Here is a 23,148-nt window from a genome sequence, read left to right on the forward strand (position 1 = left end):
TATCAGCAGCTGAAGAGTCATAAACTAACAGAAGTTCCAGATGATAAAAAGACTAGACAGACATAATTTCCTTTGTTAAAAACAGCATGGCAAAATAAAGTATATATAGACAAAGAATAGGTTGGAAAAACATTAGCAATGCATGTGACAGATAAAGGGTTAATATCTTTGATATATAAAAACTCTTACAAACTGATAAAAAACAACAGGAAATAACAAAAGAGAAAATTACTAAGATTAAGAATAAGAAAAGATACTAAGTCTCACTAACAGCAAAATAAAAATTAGACTCTGGTTGTTGAATCCCTGTGTTCTACACCTCAGATGAAAGTTCCTAAATTAGAGAAATCCAGAGAGTTTGACCCCATGTGGTCATTGAAACATCAGAAGGGAGCTGAGATTTCCTCATTTCAGAAGCCACATAGGTTTTAGAAAGAGGTCCTTATCAGCTCAGGGACCTATCTTTTTTTCCTTCAACTTTCTCTTCTGCTCTCTTCCAGTGCCAAATGACCCTTTACAATGTCTACTGGTGATGTTTAGTTCTTTGAAGGTAAGGCTGAGATCAGCACCCAGCAAACACAGGATTGGGGTCCTCTGAATCACTGTAGAAGGGAATATGGTTCTAGGGGCCCTCCTGGGATTTAATGGAAAATCATCAGGGGCCTGGCGTGGCCACAAGGTTCTGTAGCATGCAGCTTCCCCATCACGGCTGGGGCAACACTGAATAGGGGAGTGGTGTCCTTTGTAGGAAGCCGGACTGCACCACTTCTTTGGTAATGAGCCATGGGCTTCCCTACCCAACACATGCTTTGAGTCTACTGCCAGGCAGTGGTTTTTTTGTTTTTTTTTTTTTGAGATGGAGTCTCACTCTGTCGCCAGCCTGGAGTGCAGTGGCACGATCTCAGCTCACTGCAATCTCCGCCTCCTGGGTTCAAGTGATTCTCCTGCCTCAGCCTCCGGAGTAGCTGGGACTACAGGTGCATGCCACCATGCCCAGCTAATTTTTGTATTTTTAGTAGGGACAGGGTTTCACCATGTTGGCCAGGATGGTCTCGATCTCCTGACCATCTGCCCATCTCGGCCTCCCAAAGTGCTGGGATTACAGGCGTAAGCCACCGCGCCCAGCCGGCAGTGTGAACACTGCCCCATGGCTCATGCTCCAGAATCACTGAACTACAACTGAATGCCTGCACTGCTTTATCCTTTTTAAAGGCACTCTCTAGAAGGAAGAAGTCCCCAAAGAGAAAGAACATCTGAAAAACTGAAGTTCCTCTCCAAGCCAAAATTGGTTTCTCCCTATCTACTGGCCTTTTCATCGCCTTCTGCAGTCCCAAACAGATCAGTCCAATGTTCTCTTCTGCAATTCACCCAACTGCATCCAAGTGCACCACAGGGACTCTGAGGATAGCAAAGACTTTCTCCTGGGAGAATCCCACTCTTACCATCCTTCCATTCTTGCGTGGCTGGATTGATGATGCCAAAGAGCTCATCATTTGTGACTGCTTTGGGATTGAGGTCAGTCCAGACGGGGCGCCGCTTCATGATCTGATAGGTCTTGTGCAAGGATCTCAGAACCTGTGACTTGCCTGTACCAGCGCCACCCACCACGAATACAGAGTGCCGCACGGCCAGGAGCTCCTCCAGCTGGACCACCTGGGGAGGCAGGAAATTCAGCCAGCAGGACCAGCCTGTGACTCACCTCTATCCCAACTGCTCTCCCGTGAGCCCAGCTGGTATCTGAAGTGAGACCTGAAGTCAATAGAGGAAGAAGTATCCACCCCAAGAATGTGAGGAGGTCTGAAATATATGGGCAACATGATTCATTTGTTCACATATTCATCATTCAGTTATATAATTATTAGTTACCAACAAAGTGCTACAGAGTGTGCCAGGTGAGGAGGATTTAGATACGATCCTTCTGCCCTCCATGATCTTATATTATGGTGGAGAAGAAAGTCACGTTGACAAATTATTCTAAGGTAAGATGGTAAGTACTATCTTAGAGGTATTTATAAGGTGCTGTGGAAATAGAGAGAGAAGGGAACAATTGATTTTGTACACATAAGGCAAACAAGAAAGGCTTCATAAAGGAGGGACATTTGAACAAGGGCTCCAGGGATGAATAGGAGTTTATCCAGAAGATGAGTAGGAAGGAAATTCCAGGCAGAGGCAGAAGTACAGACAAAGACTTGCAGTGTGACAGAGTATGATGTGGTTGGTTGGCCAGGTAGTTTGGTGAGGCTGGAGTCAGGAGTCCTGTGGGGACAATGGTGGTGGCACTGAAGGTCTCATCACTCTTGCACTGGCTTGCCTCTAGGTGCAGCTTTCCACGCAATTGCAGGAGCACACTTACTGGAATAAAAATCTGACCAGCCACTGCCTTCATTCTGCCCCATTCACTGTTCTCCATGGCTTTGGCGGTGAAATACAAATCCTTAGATTGGTTCTTAAGGTCCTTTTACAGTCTGGCCAACATCAGACTCCACTCTTATTTCTTATCCTGCAACACACAGAGTCCAGCCAGAGAACTACTTGGAGCTCTTAATTGGTGCTCTTTCCTGTATCTGTTCATTCTGTTCAGAAGTAACTTTCAGCCAGGTGAGGAGAGAGTTGGGAAGAACCTCCAAGGAGGCTTCAGCTCAGATATGAATGAAAAAGAGTCAACCATGCGAAGGACAGCAGGGAAAGCCATCCCAGGTACAATAACCATGAGTGCAAAAGACTTAAGTTCAGCATTAAGCTTAGAGGGCTGAAAGATCAGAGGCAAAAATGGGGGAGTGGCATGAGATGAGATAAAAGAGGCAAGCAGGGGCCAGAGAGAGAGAGATGCAGAAATTGGTAGTTGGAATTTCATCCTAAGTATGATGGGAAGCATTTGGAGGGTTTTTTTTTTTAAAACTGTTGAGTGGCTTATTTTTATTATTTAACATTTTTAAATTATACTTTAAGTTCTGGGGTACATGTACAGATTGTGTAGGTTTGTTACAAAGGTACACATGTGCCACGGTGGTTTGCTGCATCCATCCCCCTCATCATCTACATTAGGTATTTCTCCTAATGTTATCCCTCCCCAATCCACCCACCCCCTACTATCCCTCTCCTAGCCCCCCAACCTCATGGCAAGCCCCGGTGTGTGATGTTTCCCTCCCTGTGTCCATGTGTTCTCATTGTTCAACACCCACTTATGAGAACCTGTGGTGTTTGGTTTTCTGTTCTTGTGCCAGTTTGCTGAGAATGATGGTTCCCAGCTTCATCCATGTCCCTGCAAAGGACATGAACTCATCCTTTTTTATGGCTGCATAGTATTTCATGGTTTATATGTGCCATATTTTCTTTATCCAGTCTATCATTGATGGGTATTTGGGTTGGTTCCAAGTTTCTGCTATTGTGAAGAGTGCCATAATAAATATACATGTGCATGTCTTTATAATAGAATGATTTTTAATCCTTTGGGTATATACCCAGTAATGGGATTGCTGAGTCAAATGGCATTTCTATTTCTAGATCCTTGAAGAATTGCCACACTGTATTCCACAATGGTTGAACTAATTTACACTCCCATCAACAATGTAAAAGCATTCCTATTTCTCCACATCCTCTCCAGCATCTGTTGTCTCCTGATTTTTAATGATTGCCATTCTAACTGGCCTGAGATGGTATCTCAATGTGGTTTTGATTTGCATTTCTCTAATGACCAGTGATGATGAGCTTTTTAAAATGTGTTTGTTGGCTGCATACATGTCTTCTTTTGAGAAGTGTCTGTTCATATCTTTTGCCCACTTTTTGATGGTTTCTTTTTCCTTGTAAATTTAAGTTCTTTGTAGATTCTAGATATTTGTCAGATGGATAGATTGCAAATTTTTTCCCCCATTTTGTTGGTTGCCAGTTTGCTCTAATGAGTTTCTTTTGCTATTAAGTTTAATTAATAGCAAAAGAAGCTTTCTAATGGGTCTCCTCATCTGAAAGGGTATGCCTTCCAGTTTTATCCTTCAATACCATGAGCCAGCTCAGCTGTAGAGACCCCCACTCAGGTGGCACTGAAAGAATTGAGAGGCAGACACCCAGATAGAACAGTAAAGTGGGTCTATCCAGGGGGCCAACAGCCTACTGAGCTGAGAGCCTCAGGGGCTGACAGCATTCCAGGCTGAAGGCTGAAGCTCTTAAGTTTAATTAGAAAGCTCTTAAGTTTAATTAGATCCCATTTGTCTATTTTGGTTTTTGTTGCCATTGCTTTTGGTATTTAGTCATAAAGGCCTTGCCTATGCCTATGTCCTGAATGGCATTGCTTAGGTTTTCTAGCGTTTTTATGGTGTTAGGTCTTATGTTTAAATCTTTAATCCATCTGGAGTTAACTTTTGTATAAGGTGTAAGGAAGGGATCCAGTTTCAGCTTTCCGCTTATGACTAGCCAGTTTTCCCAACACCATTTATTAAATAGAAAATCCTTTCCCCATTGCTTGTTTTTGTCAGGTTTGTCAAAGAGCAGATGGTTGTAGATGTGTGGTGTTACTTCTGAGGACTCTGTTCCGTTCCATTGGTCTATATCTCTGTTTTGGTACCAGAACCATGCTGTTTTGATTACCGTAGCTTTGTAGTATAGTTTGATGTCAGGTAGTGTGATGCCTCCAGCTTTTTTTTTTTTGCTTAGGATTGTCTTGGCTATGCAGGCTCTCTTTTGGTGTACTTGGAGGTTTTAAGCATGAAATTGACCTGAGGTCACTGCATTAGGAAGGAAGGAAAGAAGGAAGGAAGGAAGGAAGGGAGGGAGGGAAGGAAGGAAGGAAAGGAGGAAAGGAAGGAAGGAGCAAGAAACCAAGAAAAAAGAAAGACAAAAGGGAGGAAAGAGGAAGAAGAGGGAGATGGTGCTCTGGCTCCTGAATGGAGATTGTATTATAGTCCTAGACTTTGTTTGTTTGCATAAACAAGGGATTTAACAGAGATGCCATACTCAATACAGGAAAGATTTAGAATTGCTTTCTAGATACATCATCTTTTCTTTTTTTACTTCAACAACTTTAGTGAGACATATTTTGTGTACTATAAAATTCAAACTTTAAAGTGTACAATTGAATGACTTTTAGTATCTTCACATAGTTGTGGAACTATCAGTACTATCCAATTTTAGAACATTTTCATCACCCTTAACAGAAAACCCCATACCCATTAGCAGTCAATCCCCACTCCCACCTTACCTCTGTCCTATGCACCCCCTGGTCTACTACTTTCTGCCTCTAAAGAGTTGTCTCTTCTGTACATTTTATATAAATAGAATCATATAATATGTGGTATTCTGTGACTGGTTCATTTTGACTTAGAATGATGTTTTCAGTCACGTTGTGGAATGTATAAACATTGTATTTCTCTTTTTCCCCAAGCTTTATTAAGGTATAATTGACAAATAACTATTGCATATATTTATGGTGTATAATATGATGTTTTGATATATGTATACATTGTGACATGATTAAATCAAAGTAATTAACATATGTATCACCTTACATATGTATCACTTTCTTGTGCTAAGAACATTTAAGGTCTACTCTCATTGCAATTTTCAAGTATGCAATAATCTTTTTAATTATAATCATCATGCTGTACAGTGGATATCCAGAACTTATTCACATGTTTAATTGGAACTTTATACAACCCTTACAGACAAACCCAAAATAATACTTGACCAAATATCTGGGCACTCTGTGGCCCAGACAAATTTACATGTAAAACGAACCATCATAGTCCCCATAACCTAGAAGTTCGATAAAACACATAAGAGCTTTCAGCTCATTGATATATTCTTTCTTTGAATAAGTTAACTTTTCTTAAAGTTCTCTTTTCTCCGAGACTACTGACTTCCTGCTCTAATTTGAACTGATTGCTTTCTAGGCCTGCTAACAGCTGTCATTTCAGGATTTTTTTTTTCTCAATTCTTGAATTTTTTGAATCTCACAATATTTTTCTTGTTTTCCAATCTTGTCTTGCTGTAGTATGTCCTTAAGTAACTTACTCAAAAAGGGTGCATAAGAAGTAACATTTATAAATCTGTAAATAGCATGAATGATAATTTGGTTGTACAGAATTCTAGTCTTGAAATCATTTCCCTTAAGTTGAAGGAATGGTTTTCTTGTTCTGTAGTATCCAGTTTAGCTGATAAGAGATTCTGAGTTCCTCCTGAATTTCATTCCTTTCCTGGAGCCCTTGTTGATATGGTTTAGCTTTCTTTGTGTCTCCACTCAAATCTTGAATTGTAATTCCCATGTGTCCAAGGGAGGTGATTAGATCACGGGGGCGGTTTCCCCTATGCTGTTCTTGTGATAGTGAGTGAGTTCTCATGAGATCTGATGATTTTATAACTGGCATGGTGCAGGGAGGAGGTGTAGTGTGCAGAACAGAGCATGGAGTCTGAACTTAGACTTCATTTCAAGCCCCCACCCCTCCACCTGATTTGTAGTAGAACGTTATTTAAATAGAGCTGTGATAAATGTTACAAAGGAGAAATGCACTGTACAAGGAACACAAAGAGTGTCTGCAGCTCTTTCTTTCCCCTGCACTCTTTCTCTCTCTTTTCCTGCTGTCTTGTGAGGAAGGTACTTGCTTCTCCTTTGCCTTCTGCTATGATTGTAAATTTCCTGAGGTCTCCCCAGCACTACAGAACTGTGAGTCAATTAAAGTTCTTTCCTAACTACCCGGTCTCTGATATTTCTTTATAGCAGTGTGAGAATGGACTAATACACTTGTACTACTTCCTCACTCAACTAGGAGACTTATTCTTTTCTCTTGACTCTTGACCTCTGAAATTCCATGATGATATGTCAATGCACAGATCCATTCAAAGTCATTCTGTTCAGTTCTGTCTTTCCAATGTTGATACATGTCTTTCCAGCTCCAGTTAGCTTTCTGATCTTTTTCTAGAATTCTTACTGGTAACATGTTGGATAACCTAAATTGATCCTCTATATATCATTTAGCTTCTCACACTTTTTGTCTCTGCGTGTGTGTGCATGTGTGAATATTTTACCATATGAAGACACATAATACATAATACTGTTTATAGCTTTATCCTGGGAGGGTGCCTTTGACTTTATCTTTCCATCCTTTCACTGAATTTTGAATGCCATCAATGACACAATTTTACATTTAAAAGAGGTCTTTATAATTCTCTGATAGTGCTTTTTGTTTTTACAATGGCATCTAATTCTTGTTTGATGGGTATCATTTTCATTATTTCCTTCAAAGATGTTAATTAGAAGTTTAAAAAAGTTCTCTTTGTTATTTTCACTGGTTGTTTTTGGTGTGTGTGTGTTGGTGTCTGTGTCTGTCTGTCTCTCTGTCTGTTCATCTGTCTTTATCTCACATGTTATTGGGTTTCTCCAGTATCTGGTAAGCCTCAAGGTTAAATAAGTCGCTGTGCTGTGTTGTCTAGGAGACGGAGAGGGGTGTTCTCCTCTGCTAGTCTCTATCCAGGGTAGTAGAATTGAGTGGAGGCTCTGTAGATGTGGCCAGACCTTGGCCTCTGTCTTTGTCCTTCCATTTGTGGATGAGTGAGCAGAGAGTTGGCATTCAGGCTGAGGTACCCCACACAGACTGGAAAGGGCTATAAAGTAAAGATCCTCCAACTTTCCCCTATATTCCCCACCATGCATTCCACATTGTGCATCTTCAGTGAAGAGCTGTTGAAATGAATTGAGTTATTACTAACTAGATACATATTTGTACATCAGAAACAACCCTTTGGATTATGGATGAAGGATAACTCATTGTCCAGGAAAATAAGTAAGAGACAGAGAAATCCTGGGAGGAAAAACCACATGTACCTTGAGCACAAAGTTGTCCTCAGCCTGGAGCTTCAGATCCACTATCGCCTTCCTAACCAGAGCTTCGAAGTTGGGGTCTCTCCTCCGGGGGACATCCAGGGCAGGAAAGAGGTCCCCAATCAGGCCCATGAATATGGGCATGTCATCTGTGACAATCTTGGGGATGTTGAAGTCCCGCAAGGAGCGCATCAGGACTTGGTCCTCAGGTCGGTCAGGGTCTCCTCGCTTCAGGGATCCTGCCACCACCAGCACAGACTTGATGGCCCGCAGGCCCCAGTCGTAGTGATCCTGTGGGCAGTGTTAGACCAAAGTGGCAGAGAGACAGGACACTGTGTGCTGCAGTGAGTGTCTGCAGAATCACAGGTAGCCTATCAGCATTAGGTCATTTCTGAAGCCTGGGCAGAGACGTGGGAAGTGATGAATGACTTAGAAAATCATGTTCCCAGAATTCTAGTTGTTGGTCTAACACTGGCTACTTTTCCAGTTGTGATGACAGCAGGGCAGACACAGAACATACAAGTGATATGGGGGGCAGATAGATCAAACAGAACCATTCTCAAACCTCTCTGGCTACTCTTTGCACATTCAGCAGGTAGAATTGGAAGGGCTGTCAAGGAGGAAGCCATGTTAGCTCTTAGAGATGGTGGAAGCTGAGCTTACATGTGCCACCTTGGAGGTCTTCACATTCTATGGGAAAAGACGATTAAGAAATAGCTCCTTAAAGTGGGTTCTATGAAAGACGAACCCCCTGGTCACAGTGCTGTAAGTAGGGTCTGTGGGAAAGTGAACCACACTGCTGATGCCGTGTGGCGTGGGAAGGAGCTGTAGCATGCAGAACAGAGCATGCAGTATAAACTCAGAAAGACTTCTGTTCAAGCCCCACCTCCTCCACTTGATTTGTAGCAGATTGTTATTTAATTAGAGCTGTGCTAAATGCTACCAAGGAAAAATGCAATGTGCAATGATGACAAAGAACATAGTGGCTGTACCGAGGATATGGATCAGACTTCCCTAAGGAAATGGCATTAAAGAAGACCCTGAAGGAGTAGAATTCAGTCAGGCACAGATGAGAAAGAACTGCAGTCAAGGCAAGTGAGAACGGAATGTCCACAGGCTCAGGTGAGAAGACAATCAGTTTCAAAGAACTCTAAAAAGATCAATGGCCGGGTGTGGTGACTTACGCTTGTAATCCCAGCACTTTGGGAGGCTGAGCTGGGAGGATCACCTGAGGTCAGGAGTTTGAGACCAGCCTGGACAACATGGTGAAACTCCATCACTACTAAAAATACAAAAATCAGCCTGTGTGGTGGCACACGCCTGGAATCCCAGCTATTCAGGAGCCTGAGACAGGAGAATTGGCTTGAAACCAAGAGGCTGATGTTGCAATGAGTCAAGATCACGTCACTGTACTCCAACCTGGGTGACAGATTAAGACTCTGTCTCAAAAAAAAAAAAAAAAGTCAATGGAGATGGAGCACCACATGACAGGGAGAGAGTCGTGAGCTGCTGTTGTTGAGGTAAGAGGAGACAGAACACCCTGCAGTCTTTAGCAAAGAGTGATAAGGACATTGGTCTGTATCCTAGGACCAATGAGGAGCATTTTTAAATAATCACTCTAGCAAGTGGCTAAAGCACAGAACCAAGGAATTAGAATAAAGGTGGAAAAGCTAGTAGAAAGGTAGTTACAATAGTTTAAGCAAAAGATATGGGTGTTTGGAACACAAGTGGTAGCAATGAGTAGGGGAAGGAAATGAGACTTATTTGAGAAATATCCAGAGCATAGAATCATTAAGGGCTCATTTAAAATTATATCTAGGACCACGAAAGAGGAAACAGTTCAGGGTAATTCCCAGGGTCCTAGAGTTAGCAAATGGGTGAATGACGGGTCAATAGTGAAGCTGGAAACACAGGAGAAAGAATATTGGGCTGAGAGCTAACAGAGATCAGCTTTAGATGTGCTGAGCTGGAGGAGCTTTTTAAACACTCGGGGGAGCTGTGGTACAGACCATTGAATGCACAGGTTTAGAGCTCAAGAGAGAGGTTTGGGATGAAGCCATAAAAGCGGGAGTCCCTGGCCTAGAAGTCAATGTTGGGGAAGAACCTAGAGAGAGGATACAATGAGAAAAGAAGTATGAGGAAAACAGGATTTCCTGCATCTTGGACTGACTTCACAGGACTGAGAGAGCCTGTGCTATGGCGGTAAAGGTGATCAAAACAAGATAATCCCAAAGCTCATGGAGGACAGCACAGGGAAGCTTGGCCATCGATCCTTGATGGAAAGAAATCTCTGTTCAAGGCAGAAACCTTGCAGGTACTTGGTCATGTTTTGCTAAGGTGCGATTTTCTATGAATTTCCTCCTATCTTAGTGGGAAGCTACAGGTAACAATGAGAAGCTCAAAGCTGGTTAACACCTAACCTGCTTCCCTACCCCTCTCCATCTATGTCCCTTCAGGTACAGACAATTTACTCCAGAGTTTTTTCTTGGCCACTGTAATGTCTCTCATGGGACACTGGTGTCTGTGAGGTGTTGCTAAGTATTCTATTAAAAAATGGAGTTTTGAGGTTAATTTTGAAAAATGCAGAGCTAAAAACTGAACATAAATCTTTACTGTTAAAGTGTTCACAGCTTTCGATGTGCTTATGGGCACAGTGACTCTCTATGAGAAAGCTCAAGCATGTTTTCCTAATACATTTGTTCCAGAACCTTTCCAGAGCTGGGGCTATTGCCCGGTGCTTGGTTGTCCAGCCTACCTGTTTGGAGAGAAGCTCTTTGCACAACTGATAAAGAGTGATGAACTTTCTGGCTAATGACCGGGCTTCGATGAATCCTTCTGCCACCAGCATGATTTCGCAGATCAACTCAAAGTCTGGAACCACCATTGCACAAGGCCTGAGTACAGGGAGACAGAAAGCCTAGTCAGTTTCCCAAGTACGGTGTTGAAGAGGAGACTGCAAGAAAATAGATACTGGCCGAGATCACACATGGAGGCATCTGTGAGTGCAAAAACTCATGGAAGGACCTGAGCTACTATTTCATCTAAGACGTTCAATTTATTCTACGTGCTGCTGCAGTTAGCATGAAGACTTTCAACTGAGAGATGAGTTAACTAAGGATAAAGAGAATAAAGTCTCCTCCCCAAGGTGATGGATACTGTTAGCAGGCAGGTGCAGACTTGGAACTGCCACTCAAGTCTTCTGACTTGAATTCAGTGTGTCTTACACAAGGGATGGATTAGTCAAGCAAGTTGTCTAGAATAGATTTGAGGCTTAGAAAAAGGAATTGAGTTTCTCTACATATCTATGAGAAACTGAGAGTTCACCTATTCTTCATCTTCAAAATGTGTGTCTCCTCTAAGCCTAGACACTCAGGGCTTATCCTGTACTTACTTGAATATGAATGTAAATTTCTCATGATGAGGTGTAAAGTATGTATTAAGTTGGTACAAAAGTAATTGTGGGTTTTTTTTTTTTTTTGCCATTACTTTAAAGAAACTGAGAGTTCCCCAATTCTTTATCCTCAGAATGTGTGTCTCCTCTAAGCTTAGACACCCAGGGCTTATCCTGTACTTGTCTGAATACAAATGTAAATCTCTCACGATGAGGTCTAAAGTATGTATTAAGTTGCTGCAAAAGTGATTGCGATTTTTACCATTACTTTCAATGGCAAAAACCCCACAGTTGCACCAAGCTAATACTTATTAACCCTACTTTGACACAGAATGGCATATACAATAATACAGAAAGGGATTTATAGAAGGCTTTGTTGTGATTTTTTTTTCCTCTCACACTAAAAACATTTGATTTTAAAATTACATTTTATTAATTTGTTAGATATGTAATAGGAGCCTAAGGTTGTTACATATCTTCAATTGCATTTTCCCTACACTGATACAACATTTTCAAAAACATTTCATTCAAGTACATTTTTTTCTTGAAATATTTTACATTCTATTCAAATTCAAAGGAGCAACCAAATACTTATGTTCCCAAAATTATTTTGTAACTTGAACATGAGGGTAAATACACATTTGTATGACAGAACACTATGTGGTCATGAAAAATAGTGGTGTGAAAGAAAAATTATACAATGACACAAAGAAACATTAGTTAATGAAGTAGGACACTAAAGTAACTAGGATATTATATAGAGTCTGATCCCAATTTTGAAAAAGAAATACTCTACTGATAGAGTATTGAAAAGAAAAATGCCAAATGGTTATACTGATGGTCCCTGGATGACAGTACTGGGGGCAGGGAGGAGCAGAGGCTCTGGGTTCAAACTCTGCATTCTGCCACTTACTAGCTGGTTCACTAGCTAATCCTAGTAACTAAGGTTACTACCCTGAGGAGTTTGCTGAATGCATCTGTTTTCTCACTGGATACTGGAGAAACTAGTACTATCCACCTCGTAGGGTCTTTGAAATAATTAAATGTAAAAGCAGATGTCTGTACTTACTATTTTGAAAAATGTTTATTTCCAGATTTCCGTCTATGGATATATGTTATGGACTGAATCTTGTGTGCCCCCAAAATGCAATGGATGCTATTTGGAGATGGGGCCTTTGGGAGGTCATTAGGTCATGAGGGTAGAGCACTCATGAATGGGATTAATGCCCTTTTAAGAAGAGGCCAGAGCTAGGATACAGCAAGAAGGTGGCCGCCTGCAACCTGGAAAAGCGTCCTCACCAGAGCCTGACCATGCTGGCACCGTGCTCTTGAACTTTCAGTCTCTAGAGCTGTGAGAAATGTCTGCTGTTCAGGCCACCCAGACTGTGGTGTTTCTATTATAGCAGCCTGAACTGGCAAAGACAATTCCATTAAGCAAAAAATTTCAGCAAAAATAAAAAAGGTAAAGAATTCTTATCTGGGTGATAACCTACTTCTATAATCATTTGTAACACAAGGCTGATTTAATAAATACTTTGTAGAAACAAAACTGCCAACAATGCAGTATTCCGTAGCACCTGTTTAGACAGCTTGCTGGCATTCCAACAGCTCTTGGTTAACACAGGGACCCGGCTGAAGAAGCAGCAGCCCACATCACTCCAGCGACAGAATTTGGTATGACTGAGAGAGTGAAGTACTCAGGGAGCTGCCCAGTGACCTCCTACACCTCGGGAAATCCAATGAAGTGTTGACAGCCTCCCTGGATAGACAGTACTGCATTTCTAAGTCCAAAAATGAGACAAAACAGCTCTATCATAATTCCCCACAGTCTATTTCTCTTAGCTAAAAGTTCAGTAAGCAGGCTGTGCACACTGGCTCACACCTGTAATCCCAGTATCCTGAGGTCGGGAGTTCAAGACCAGCCTGACCAATATGGAGAAACCCTGTCTCTAATAAAAATACAAAAAAATTAGCTGGGTGTGGTGGCATATGCCTATAATCCCAGCTACTCAGGAGGCTGAGTAGGAGGATCAGTTGAACCTGGGAGGTGGAGGTTGCAGTGAGCTGAGATCGTGCCATTGCACTCCAGCCTGGGCAACAAGAGAGAAACTCTGTCTCAAAAAAAAAAAAAAAGTTTAGTAAGCAGAAAATCAGAAGCCTTGAAGCATTCTTCAGTTTTCTCTTTGTTGGGCCAACTTCTCTTTTCTGTAAAAGGAATGCAGCCTCCAGCTCCTGCTAGAAAATATATTTGTGTTTTCTTATCAAAATAAAGAAGATTTTAAAATATGGCAATGTCCGCCGGTGGCAAGGGTGAAATAAAAGAGGTGTTCTCATGCGTCACTACGAGGAGGGTAATTTCGTACTACTCTTTTTAGAAAGCAATTTGGCAATGTGTATCAAGAGCCTTAAAAATGTTTCTACCCATTAACACAGTAATTCCGCTTCTGGGAAGCTAGCCAAGGAAAATAATCACACATAAAGAAAAAAAAAGATTTATATACAAAGATGTACATTACAGCATTATGTATAAATTTATTTTAAATGTTAGAAAGTCTTAATATTTAACCATGGGGGACTAGTTAATTACATTGAAAACCATGCACTTGATGGAAAAATATGCAGCTATGAAGTGAGATTTATCAAATATATCTAATAGAAGACAATATTTATGATATGATTATGATAGACTATGAAATGAAAAAACAAAAACTATGTAGATTGCAAATGTAGACCACATATGGATTTAAAATATGTGTAAAGAACACAATTAAGCAGAAAGCAATTTTACTGCATTAAAGACATTAAAGATGGTTGTTCAGAATCTACTTTTCTGGCCAGTCATGGTGGCTCGCACCTGTAATCCCAGAAATTTGGGAGACTGAGGTAGGTGGATCACGAGGTCAGGAGATCGAGACCATTCTTGTTAATATGGAGAAACCCCGTCTCTACTGAAAATACAAAAAATTAGCCAGGCATGGTGGCATGTGCCTATAGTCCCAGCTACTCAGGAGGCTGAGGCAGGAGAATCGCTTGAACCCGGGAGGCAGAGGTTGCAGTGAGCTGAGATTGCGCCACTGCACTCCAGCCTGGGCATCAGAGCTAGACTCCATCTCTAAAACAAAACAAAACAAAAATCTACTTTTCTAAATGTTCCAAATTTTCTGTAAAATACATGTCACACATTTTAAGTGGAAAAAATGAAAAAAACTTCTCTTTTGGGGCTTTTCCATGGGGCAGAGCTGAAACTCACCTGAAGAGAGCCTTGAGGTTCTCCGGCAGCTCCGTGCGGCCGGCATAGCCCGGATTCATGGTGATGAAGATACCGACAGAAGGATTCAGGTTGATCTCCTCCCCAAGAAAGCTGAACCGCTGCTTCTTATCTCTAATCGCATCTTGAATGCTTTTTACCTGGAGAACCAATCAATCAGTTGCCTTTCAGTGGAGGGATAATAACTAAAGCTGGGAACCCATAGTCCCACACAACACGAAGAGTCTTCTGTGACCCCTTTCACTGAAACACAGGCATGATGACCACACCCCAGATCCTTTACTGATGGGCCCTGGATGCATGTCTAAAAGAAATCTAACCACTGCAGGGCACAGTGGCTCACGCCTATAATCCCAGCACTTTAGGTGGCTGAGGTGGGCAGATCAGTGGAGGTCAAGAGTTCAAGACCAGCCTGGCCAACATGGTGAAATCCTGTCTCTACTAAAAATACAAAAATTAGCCAGGCATGGTGGTGTGCATCTGTAATCCCAGCTACTCAGGAGGCTGAGACAGGATAACTGTTTGAACCACGGAGGTGGAGGTTGCAGTGAACTGAGATAGCACTATTGCATTCCAGTCTGGGTGATAGAGTAAGACTCCATCTCAAAAACAAAAACAAAAACACCCTAAAACACACACACACACACACACACACACACAATCTGGCTGCTCACATCCATATTTATGACATGGTGGGTAAGAAAATGAGAGTGGGTAGCAAACAGGTGTTTAACTCCTTGAATGTGGGTTCTCTCTGTAGTAATAGCTGAAGTGTATTAGGGCTGACCACTGGCCGGATACAGTTCTGACCACTTCTTATGTGTTAACTCATTTGAGCTTCACCATGCTTTGAGGGGGGCACTTTAATTATGTCATCCCCATCTCTGATAAAACAGAAGCATGGTGAGATGGAAACATTTGCCCAAAATCACACAGCTACTAATTGGGGCATCAGGATTTGAATCCAGGCAAATGGATCCCAGAGCCTGTGCTTTCAGGTATTGCAAGACAGTGAGGATGCTATAGCTACCTGCTGAGCTTGTTCTAAGTAAATGAAGTAAAGTCCATGAAGTACATAGCCTACAGAAAACAAAGGCTTAGAAATACCAGCTGACCAAACTGACACAAGAACACAAAATCAAACACCACATGTTCTCACTCATAGGCGGGTGTTGAACAAGGAGAACACATGGACACAGGGAGGGGAGCACTGTACACGGGGGTCTGTTGGGGGGGGACAGCGGGGGGGTGGGGAGTTGGGGAGGGATAGCATGGGGAGAAATGCCAGATATAGGTGAAGGGGAGGGAGGCAGAAAATCACACTGCCACGTATGCACCTATGCAACAACCTTGCATGTTTTTCACATGTACCCCAAAACCTAAAATGCAATTAAAAAAAAAAAAAGAAATACCAGCTGACATAAGGGATATCCATGTGCCATCCTGATCGCAACTGTGGTCGCTGTCTTGGTTTAACTCCTCAAAGCCACACCCCAGACTATACCTCCAGAACAGGTGGCCCTTTACAGATGGAGCAAAGGTAGGCTGGGTCAGACCCAGGGGGCTGTTAGTGTTTTTCTAAAGAGAGCGGACTTTTTCTTAAACGTAGTCTGGAGTCAGAGAAGGATTTATCTTGATGCTTGACCCAGTCAGATCTATCTTCTAAATTACTCTCTAGCAGTGGGAGGAGAGGCAGAAGTGAAATTCAATAATTTATTGTCACACCTGGTGCTTGCAAACACATATACAAAAATGATTAGCAACAGAGCAAAGATAAAAGGGACACACTTTCAGGCTTGCCCACAGCCTTGTCCAGCCTGGCCCCAGAAGGTCTTTGGAAATTTCCAGCCTCTCAAGGTTCTCGGAAGCAAAACCCAAAAGCTGGGGCCAGTGCGAGGTTTTGAATGAACCCCAGCAGGTTGGCTAAGTCCAGGGTGCTAGAAGACCCAAGAGTAGTCTAGTTCTATGGAGACGGGGCTGCAGGGATGTGTGTGTGAGATGGTGGGAGGGGTGGGAGAGGGCAGCTGGACCATTTACCACTGGGCACGGCTGTCTCCAGAGTACACAGATTGCCTAGATGCATGACAGTTCTACAATTAGGATTCAGCTCCCTTCCCAGAGTAAAACACTAATGACTGAATGCGTTTGAGCTCACAGCAATTAGTTTGAAACTGAGACTTCTTTTCTACGTGCAGAATATCAATGCCATCCTGGCAGAGGCAGGCTTCAGCAGCCAGGACTCTGGCCAAACAGATCAAGCTCTGCTGGTTTGCTTGGGGCTCACAGCCCAGCCCAGCTAGGCCTGGAGCCTCTTGTGGCCTTCATCAACCTCCAGGTTACGTGACTGGCAAAGGCTGGTTCTCTCCTTCGTCCCCGGTCTTCCCGTCCACAAAATATAGACAGCACTCACTTTATTAGGGAGTGGGAAAACAAGTTTAATCAGTGTTTATAAGTTGCTCTGCTACCTTTGAGAGAAGACTAAGGCACGAGCCTGGGACCTTTTCTGCTGTTCATTCTGACTCAGCATTCTCTCTTGAAACACCGAAGCCCAGAAACCTCACGCTCAGCAAGAATTTATGATGTACTTTCAGATTGGAGGCATCTGTGCTTTTGTGTAAAATTCTGTAAAGGGGCTCTTGAGGGAGAGTGTTGAACAGACTCAAAGATGCAGTTAATGTTGGAGCATCGGTGCTCATCGAAATTTTGGTTAGGCTGGCTTGTACAAGACAGGCTTTAGCAGCAACTGAGGTCCACAGAGCGAATCACTGGAACAAAGCAATGATCAGGGTTGAGGAGGCCTTAATAAAGTCCAGGTCCAGGAAAAGGCCAGAGGTTCTTTCAGGATGCCTGGGGGCAGGGAGCAGGGAGTGGAGAAGCAGGCCGACTAGGGATGTATGGATTAAATGCAAGCCCAGCCCGATGGAGGTACACACACAGGTAGTTTGGCAACTGATAGCTAAGGCTGCCAGGCACATCTCACCCACTGTGATCTGTTTCTCTACCAAAAATGCATTGTTTTCTGAGGATCTTAAAGCCACAGTGAAAAACAAAAAATAATAACTGACAGTTCTGAGCACTTAATATGTACCAGGCACGGTTCTGAGTACTTTCTGTGAATTATTTCCTTCCAAGCTTTTAACAGTTGTTTGAGACGGGTAATCTTAGATCCTCACTTTGCAGATGAAGAAACTGAGGCAGAAGGCAGTTAAGAAACTGTCCTATGTTTATGTAAGATGTTAGCATTCAGGGGAGGCTGAGGGAGAGATATGTAGAAATTCGATGCTATTTTTACAACTTTCCTATAAATCTAAAATTGGTTCAAAATAAAAAGTTAAAAGAAAAAGAAGAGAAACTTGCCTGAAACCCCACAGTTGGTAAGTGGAGCAGCTCAGGTTGAAAAGCCAGGCAATCTGGTGCTGAGCACATGCTTTTAGCTACTTTCCCCCAAATGCTCTTGTACCAGAAGGAGCACTGTGCCAGCCATAGACCAGTTTCTCATCAAACACATACATTGTCAGAGCAATTTGTTTTACTCTGAAAACTATTATGTTTGTTATAATTTAGAGGTGTAGTTTCCACAAAGTAAGATGTTGTCACCCTTTAAAAAGACAAATAAAAAAAATGGAAAGCTATGTAAGAACCAGTGTTCTCAAATGGGGATGAGTTTGCAATCTCTCTCTCCTAGGGATCGTGTGGGAATGTCTGGAGACACTTTTGTTGTCACAGCAAGGAGCGGGGGTTGCTGCCGCCATGTCAGTGGGTAGAGGCCAGGGATGCTACTCAACATCTCACAATGCAGAGGATTGATCTTCACAAAATAGAATGATCAGCCCAAAGCATCAGGGGTGCTGTGTCTGACAAACCCTGATCTAGACCAAACATTTTACCAGTGAGGACTCTGAGGCTGAGAAGACAAAAGATACTTAACCTCCATCCCATGGCATGTGTTTTTGGGTCCAAACCAATTCCCATGCAAATTCTTAGTTCCACTCAAGATAAATCAAATCAGAAATTCTGGGAGTGGGGTCCAACAAGTTGTGTCGGAACAGGCCCTCCAGGTGATTCTGATGGAAGCCGAAATTTGAAAACTACTGCAGTCCTGTCAATTCTTACATTGCTACTCATCCCTACTTTGGCCCAGGTGGCCCCATTCACAGCTGCATCCTGACCTCCCTCTCTCAGATGGCACAGTGTTGAACAGACTCAAAGATGCAGTTAATGTGGGCGCATCGGTGCTCATAGAAATTTTGGTTGGCCTGACTTGTACAGGACAGGCTTTAGCAGCAACTGTGGTCTGCAGAGCAAATCACTGGCACATAACAATGATCAGGGTCCAGGAGGCCTTGATAAAGTCCAGGTCTTGGAAAAGGCCAGAGGTCCCTCTCTCCCTCTCTCAGATGAGCCTGGGTCCTCCACTTCCTTCCGCCCCACCTGGCTGGTCTGGAGAGGTTTCGTCCCTGCAGAGCACTGACCAGGATGAACTGGGCTCAGTCTTGGAGGTCTTGATGTAAATCCAAACTCTACAGTCTTCAGCAGTGTTTTTCCTCATTTGTTATCCTCTCTCTCAGCTTTGGTTCTCTAAACTTGCTGAACACGTGAACCATGTGGAAAGTTTTTAGAAAGTAGCAGTACACTGGTCCTATTCCACAGCAACTAAATCAAAATCTTTTGGGGGTGGAGACTGCATTACTACTTTGTAGAATTACCCGGGCCATTCTAATGTGCAGTCAGGGTTAAGATTCCTGTGCCAAAGTGGCACAGTCCTCGATTTGATTGTGTGTAGAGATCACTGCAGGATGTGTTGACATGAACATTCTGTTTCAGCAGGTTTCAGGTGGGCCTGAGACTCCATATTTCTAACAGGGGATGTGGGTGCTGTTGGCTCAGAGTTTGAGTAGCATGGGGCTAGATGACACCAGCCATGCCCGGCACCCTCCGCTGTCACTCTCAGGACACCTAACTGAAAGTCAATGCACTGATCTTGCCCATGGACCACGCTGCCCCATACCAATCTCATGGCCTACAATTGCCCCTCAGCCAGATGGTGTTACTGTATCTTTCCAGCCTCTATGGCCCTTAAAATTGCACATCTTTCATGGAACTTATTTTCTGCCTTATAATTTTGATAATTTGCCTAGGTTTTACTTCTATATATTGCAAGCCAGCCCTGATGTCCAGCGGTCAACTTTGTTATCTGCACGAGCCTTGTGTGCTCATCTGATCATAAAAGCTGCATTTCTCACATGAGGGTGACATCTTTCCCCTCATGACTGGAAGCTGTTGATCACAGAGGGTTCTGTCCCTGTATCCTACCACTCAGGCTAGGGCCTTGCCTCTGACTCACTCTGTGAAGTATTAAGGCCATGCTGTCTCTGTGCAGGGGACATACTTTAAGGAGGTCATGGGCTAGCCCTATGCTACAGGGACCTTGGCTTTTTCTCCTCATTTCTCTACCTTGGTCCTTCTATTCTAGGAGAGTCACTCATTTTGTGGTCCCCTGTGGTCATTCTCTTTTCAAGTCTCTGCCCCAAATGCCATGTGCTATTTAACATTCTGCCTGGCCCACTCCACGCTTCCCACTGCAATGGCAGATTGGAGTCTGTTGCCTTAAGGAAGTGCAACCCACTCACCACTTTTTAAATATTTTAACATTTTGGTGTCTTTTCCATTAGATTTTAAGCTTCTCTATAAAGGGTGTTACATGGGAAGCTCCCTCGGCTCTGAGACTGGAGCATTTGTTTGGTGCTTGGAGTACTCTGAGCCTCGCTATGGTGAGTTCCCAAGTCTTTGCTGACTGATCTTCTGCTTCTACCCACTTCCTGCCTGTACCCAACCCATTATCAAGGCTTGTGCTGCAGGCAAGAGAAGAAAGCGCCAGGGATTCCTGGCCAGAGGGCATGGAGGGAGACAGGGCAATGGGGTGTGTCCTGGTGGCATATGTCCCCAGGCACAGAGAACCCAAAGCATAGACAGCTGATTGCAATAGTAAAGAAGAGATTCTGGAAAAAAGTAAGTACTATCTTAGATATTTTAAAAATAGCAGAGTAATTTTTTTTTTTTGGAGTTGCCACACTGGTGTTTTTCCCAAGTGGTTATGTGACTTTGCTTGACCAGTCTGATGGAGACATGAGAATATCCACTGACAAAGACGCTGCAGACCAGCAACAAAATCACTTTTGTAGAAGTTACTGGGAAGAGGAGCACAGACGGGCGAGGAGTGGAGAGGAGGAGAGGGGAGGGTGGCGGAGAACTGTCAGCAGCTGGTGTGGCTTCTGAACCAATATGCCAGCCTGAATTGCCATGTGAATAATTAAGTGCAATTTTCTCCTTGGATGGGTATACGATTTCAAATGTAACCAGCTCAGATTCTGCCTGGGCTGTTGTCAGACCACTTTCTTCAGAAATGTCTCCGATGGGTGTGTTCCTAGATTGGTGTGTGATAGCATCAGGGACTCCCAAGTTGAACTTATTTCATTTGATTCCAGAAACAAATGGGAACTAAGTGATCCTAGAGAATGCATTGCTGGCTTTGTGTTAAGCAGCTTCAAAATAAAGCAAATTCAGTGTCTAACTACTACCCAGGGGGAACAATGGCTGTTGGGCACTGCCTCATTGATTAGTACATTGTTAAGCTTGATAAGATAGCTCCAGGTTGGTCCAGCTGAGGAGTGAAGGGCATATAGAAGACCTGTGAGACCAGGGTTTGAACCCTTTTTCCCTGCCCTGTATATCTAAGCCTCTACTTCTCTTCAACCCATTTCTTGTAGTGTTCAGATAATTATGATAGTAATTATCCTCACCACCACTATCATCATCATCGCCACCATCACCACCACCACCATCACCATCATCGCTATCATTATCATCACTGTCCCCACCATCATCATCACTGCCACCACCATCATCATCACCCCCACCATCATCACCAACATCAGCATCATCGTTAACATTATCAACACTGTCCCCACCATCATCATCATTGCCATCATCACTGCCACCACCGTCATCATCATCCCCACCATCACCATCATCGTTAACATTACCATCACTGCTACCACCATCATCATCATCACCATCACTCCATCATCATCACCACCATCATCATCACTATCACCAACATCATCACCACCACCATCACCATTACCATCGTCATCACTGCCACCACCACCATCACCATCACCACCACCACCATCATCATTAGCACCATCACCATCATCTCCATCATCATCACCATTAGAATAATCATCACCACCACGATCACTGCCAACATCATCATCACCATCATTAGCATAATTATTATCATCATCACCATTATCACCATCATTACCATCACCACCATCAGCATCATCATCATCACTAACATCACTGCCACCATTATCATCATTATCATAGCATTTATTGAGTGACTATTATCTGTAGGGCTTTTTTAAAAAAAGGGCTTTAGCTATATTAACTCATTTAAAAATTATTACAACTGCCTCAAGGAGGTGCTATTATTAACTTCCTTTACAGATGTGGATCTTGAGACATGGATATGCTCAAGATCACACAGCTTGTAGGTGGTCGAGCCAGAATTGAACAGTGGCATTATTCTTTATTTCAGCTTGTGAAATGACCATTCAAAAGTGAAAGCAGTCAGAAAACATGTTTGATTTCTTACAAAAATCTGGATGTCCGGTCTCTCTTTAAAATGTAAAAGATCTGGCAACACTAAGCTTACATCCTTACAAGGCAGAGGCATGCTGGTAAATTTTTAACAACCAGCTCTCCAGGAAAGCAAAAATGCCCTTGATTTGTAGAATTTGGCAGTTTTCATGATGGAAGTACTCTCACCATAGTCCATTTCAAGCTACACTAATGTGATGCCAGTGAGATGCACACAACCAGCTCTTTCCAGCCAAGCTGGTAAAGGGTTTCAGTCCAAGAGAATGTCCAGCCTAGCCATTTGTCTTCCTTCCTCTACTAACTGCTGTTGAACAGAACAAACCCAATGAAAGGGAAAACCATATTTCACCACTGGAAATCAGAGAAGAGCCTCACGTTTTGGCAGCTTTCAGAGCTTCACTAAGGAACAGTTTGGACAAGAGTCAGTGGCTGTCAAACATGAGAGATGGAAAGACAGACCACCTTGGAGCAGTGGTGAGCGAAGGGACCCAACAGAGCCCCTTGATTGCTTACGGCTTCTGGGGCAGCTGGAGATGAAGGTGACCATGGATTTGCTGATGGTGTGAGTCCCACTGCTGTTTAGCTTGTGGTTGCTTCAGCGCCCTGCCCACAACCCCACATCCTGCCTACCTGTGAAAAGGACAGTCTGTGGGATGAGAGGTGACTACATGTGGGAGCTATGTGGATGGAAGCTGGCTCCTGCCAGGGCAGAGGGGGACAGGGATGACACTGCTTCAGCCAGCTTTCCCCGCCAGGGATGACCTTTTGCCTGATATTTCCTCCCACCCCCCCTTCTGCCATCCACTCCTCAATCCCACGCTCTTGCCCAAGAAAAATGTCAGTCAAGCTAAACGCTTTCCTTATTCCTTTGTCTGGACTTGAAAGGATTACAGAAACCTGTAGGGACCAAAGAGTCTGTCATAGCTACATTTTTCTTTTTCTGTACTCTGTGCACACTGCTTTGGAAATAAAAGCAAACACAAGCAAAATTAAACCACTTTCGATTGTATGGTGCGC

The 23,148-nt window shown here is 43.1% G+C and overlaps 1 protein-coding gene across 1 annotated transcript in view; it reads right to left on the reverse strand.

The window, feature by feature from the left end:
- The window catches only part of DNAH9 (dynein axonemal heavy chain 9), a 368,705-nt gene that overhangs the window by 226,185 nt on the left and 119,372 nt on the right, over window positions 1–23,148 (reverse strand). The window contains exons 29-32 of the mRNA XM_064378055.1: window positions 14,449–14,606; window positions 10,563–10,701; window positions 7,811–8,098; window positions 1,443–1,653 (exon numbers count right to left, since the gene is read on the reverse strand). Coding sequence (XP_064234125.1) covers window positions 1,443–1,653; window positions 7,811–8,098; window positions 10,563–10,701; window positions 14,449–14,606 — 796 coding nt within the window. The remainder of the gene's footprint in view (window positions 1–1,442; window positions 1,654–7,810; window positions 8,099–10,562; window positions 10,702–14,448; window positions 14,607–23,148) is intronic.

Source organism: Aotus nancymaae, unplaced genomic scaffold, assembly GCF_030222135.1.
Source record: "Aotus nancymaae isolate 86718 unplaced genomic scaffold, 86718_ANA_hifiasm-v0.15.2.pri h1tg000018l, whole genome shotgun sequence".
NCBI lineage: Eukaryota > Metazoa > Chordata > Mammalia > Primates > Aotidae > Aotus > Aotus nancymaae.